General features: G+C 37.2%; 1 protein-coding gene across 1 annotated transcript; it reads right to left on the minus strand.

The window, feature by feature from the left end:
- Positions 1-1,259: 1,259 nt before the first annotated feature.
- LOC118857777 (olfactory receptor 14A2-like) lies at positions 1,260-2,249 on the minus strand. Its single transcript, XM_036768298.1, has one exon. The coding sequence runs from the start codon at positions 2,247-2,249 to the stop codon at positions 1,260-1,262; it is 990 nt and encodes a 329-aa protein (XP_036624193.1).
- Between the last annotated feature and the right edge of the window lie 449 nt (positions 2,250-2,698).

The raw sequence follows: 2,698 nt of genomic DNA on the forward strand, positions 1-2,698 counted from the left end.
GCTCCCTTATTAGAATCTCTGGTTAGTGTCATGTATTATTTGATCATTGATTCATTTGCTTTAATTTTTTATTTCTTGTTATATTTATAAACTCCTTAAAGGCAGGCACAGCATCTTATACTTTTTTTAATAGTCTAGAATGCTTAGCACAGGGCTGTGTACGTAATAGGTACTTAATAAATACTTGTCAATTGATCAGTAACATTTATTGCATAGGCCACAGTTCTTGTTTGAGGTACCTTGGTTATGTGCTGAGTCCATGCAGATTCTGCCACAATGCACTTAACATCCTTAATTAATCAATACTGGTTGGGGCAATATGATGTAGGGTATAACTATGTATAATAAAAGTTATTTTTTTCCCAAAAACAAAAAGAATCTCTGGTTAGTGTAGTGCTTTGCACATAGCAAGCCCATGATAAATGCTTCATTCATTCATGTAAATTATCAGATACCTGTTCAATCTGTGTTGCAAGCATCAATATGACAATTTGAAATTGTTGGTCTATTTGCATTGACTAAACAACAGTGTCTTTGGTTGGGTATCCGTCGTAGACAGTGCCCTTAATTCAAAAACGCTAGAGCATGTATGCCACTATCAGTAGTGAAGAAGGGGGAAGATGGCCATTTGTTAATAAATATCAAATTAAAACAGCAACCTGGAAAATTTTAATGTCTACCTTGGAATCAGGATACCTGGATACCTGGGGTGACAAACTGGTTCAGATGTTCTTTGACCAATGGAAAAATCAGGTTATCTCTCTCTCTCTCTGTCTCTCTCTCTCTGTCTCTCTCTCTCTCTCTCTCTCTCTCTCTCTCTCTCTCTCTCTCTTTCTCTCTCTCTCTCCAAGGCAATTGAGGTTAAGTCACGTACTAGTACTAGTCACTTGGCTACTCAGCTACTAAGGGTCAAGTGTCTGCATCTGAAGTCAGGTCCTCCTGATTCAAAGGCCAGTGCTCTATCCACTGCACTCCACCTAGCTGCTCCAGTAATCTCTTATTGTAAAATGATGACCATGTCCTTTGAACTATCTGTGACATACAATACATATGATAAATAAGCTTTATAATTTTAAAATTACACGTTTATTGAGATATTGTTATTATCATATTTTTAAGGTGAGGATACTGCTCATAGTTTATACAGACATTCTAGATTAGAAAAAATCTTAGAAATCATCCAATACAAAAAAGGAATCAAATCAGTAAATGCAGTAAAGCAATAAAAAAATCATTATAATCATGGAAAAGACTTTGGTCTATGAGAAGTGTTTACAGGTTAAAAGCTTCATCAAGGACATTTTCATGTCCCTATTCCTAAGGCTATAATTGACAGGGTTCAGAGTTGGTGGCGCCACTGTATAGAGCATTGATAACGACAGATCCAGAACTGAATCAGAGTCTAAGGGTGGCTTTATATAAGACATGATCCCAGTTGTAATGAAAACCATGAGAACAATGAGGTGGGGCAGACAAGTGGAGAAAGCTTTTGAGCGACCTTCTGTAGTGGGAATCTTCAACACAGTTGAGAAGATGTGACCATAAGAGATAGCTATGGAGATGCAACAGAAAATCCCTAAAGTGATCCCAAAGGCCACACTGACATCAACTGCAATGTGTGTTTCAGCACAGGAGATCTTGAGTAAGGAGGGGACATCACAGAAGAACTGATGGATCTCCTTGGGGCCACAGAAGGGTAAAGAGAATGTACTACCTGAGTACATGGCCCCCAAAAGTCCTCCAATGAGCCAAGAAGAAGTTGCCATTCTCCTACAAAATCTTTTGTTCATTATGGTTTCATAGTGTAAAGGTTGGCAGATAGCTATGTAGCGGTCATAGGACATCACCATGAGGAGTAAAATCTCTGATCCTGCAAATAAAACTACTAAAAAGACTTGTAACACACACCCAAAGAAAGAGATGGAACAACTTCTGCTTAGGGAGTTTTCAATAGATTTGGAGACAGTGACAGAAATAAAGCAAAGATCTAAAAAGGACAAATTCTTCAGGAAGAAATACATGGGGGTGTGGAGGTGGCCATCTAAAGTGATGAGTATAAAGATAAGCAGATTCCCTATCAGAGCCACCAGATAAATTAGCAAGAAGGACATGGCATGTAAGACCTGTAGCTCCCAGGTGTTAGAAAAGCCCATGAGGTAGAATCCTGTCACCATGGTGAGGTTGTCTGTGTTCTGAGAGGGGGGAGTTCTATCAATTATCTGTACAGAGATAAGAAACAAATGCACCATGATGAAAACATTGAGGTTTTTGGTGTCAGTACTTGTTTATTCTATATGATCTTCTTCATTCTTTTTTCATTTCTTAATGTGGGGATTAGAACTAGATTGGAAGTTTTATCTGGGGATATATGAACTTAGTTAAAAAATACTTTGATAATTATATTTCCATATCTTTTGTTTGGTGTGTGATCTCTTGTAGTTTGTTTTACATGTTCCATGACATGATTTTGAGTTCAGTCTCAGAGGTTTTATCTGATTTCCAAAGGGATTCATGACACAAAAAATGAGTAATTGTTGATCTAGGTATTCCATAATGTCTTTAAGGACTTCTTTCCACATGAAAGAATCATTAGTGAATCTACTAATAGGATCATAGGAGCAATAGATCACTAAATGTAAAATTTTCAAGATTATTAACTCATTTATCACAGGAAACCTGTGAGGTAGGCAGATCAAAT

Source organism: Trichosurus vulpecula, chromosome 7 (assembly GCF_011100635.1).
Source record: "Trichosurus vulpecula isolate mTriVul1 chromosome 7, mTriVul1.pri, whole genome shotgun sequence".
In the NCBI taxonomy this organism is placed as follows: domain Eukaryota; kingdom Metazoa; phylum Chordata; class Mammalia; order Diprotodontia; family Phalangeridae; genus Trichosurus; species Trichosurus vulpecula.

Bases quoted from the DNA above. Each gene is read 5' to 3' on its own strand.
- LOC118857777 (XM_036768298.1), bottom strand. From the start codon at position 2,249: ATGGTGCATTTGTTTCTTATCTCTGTACAGATAATTGATAGAACTCCC.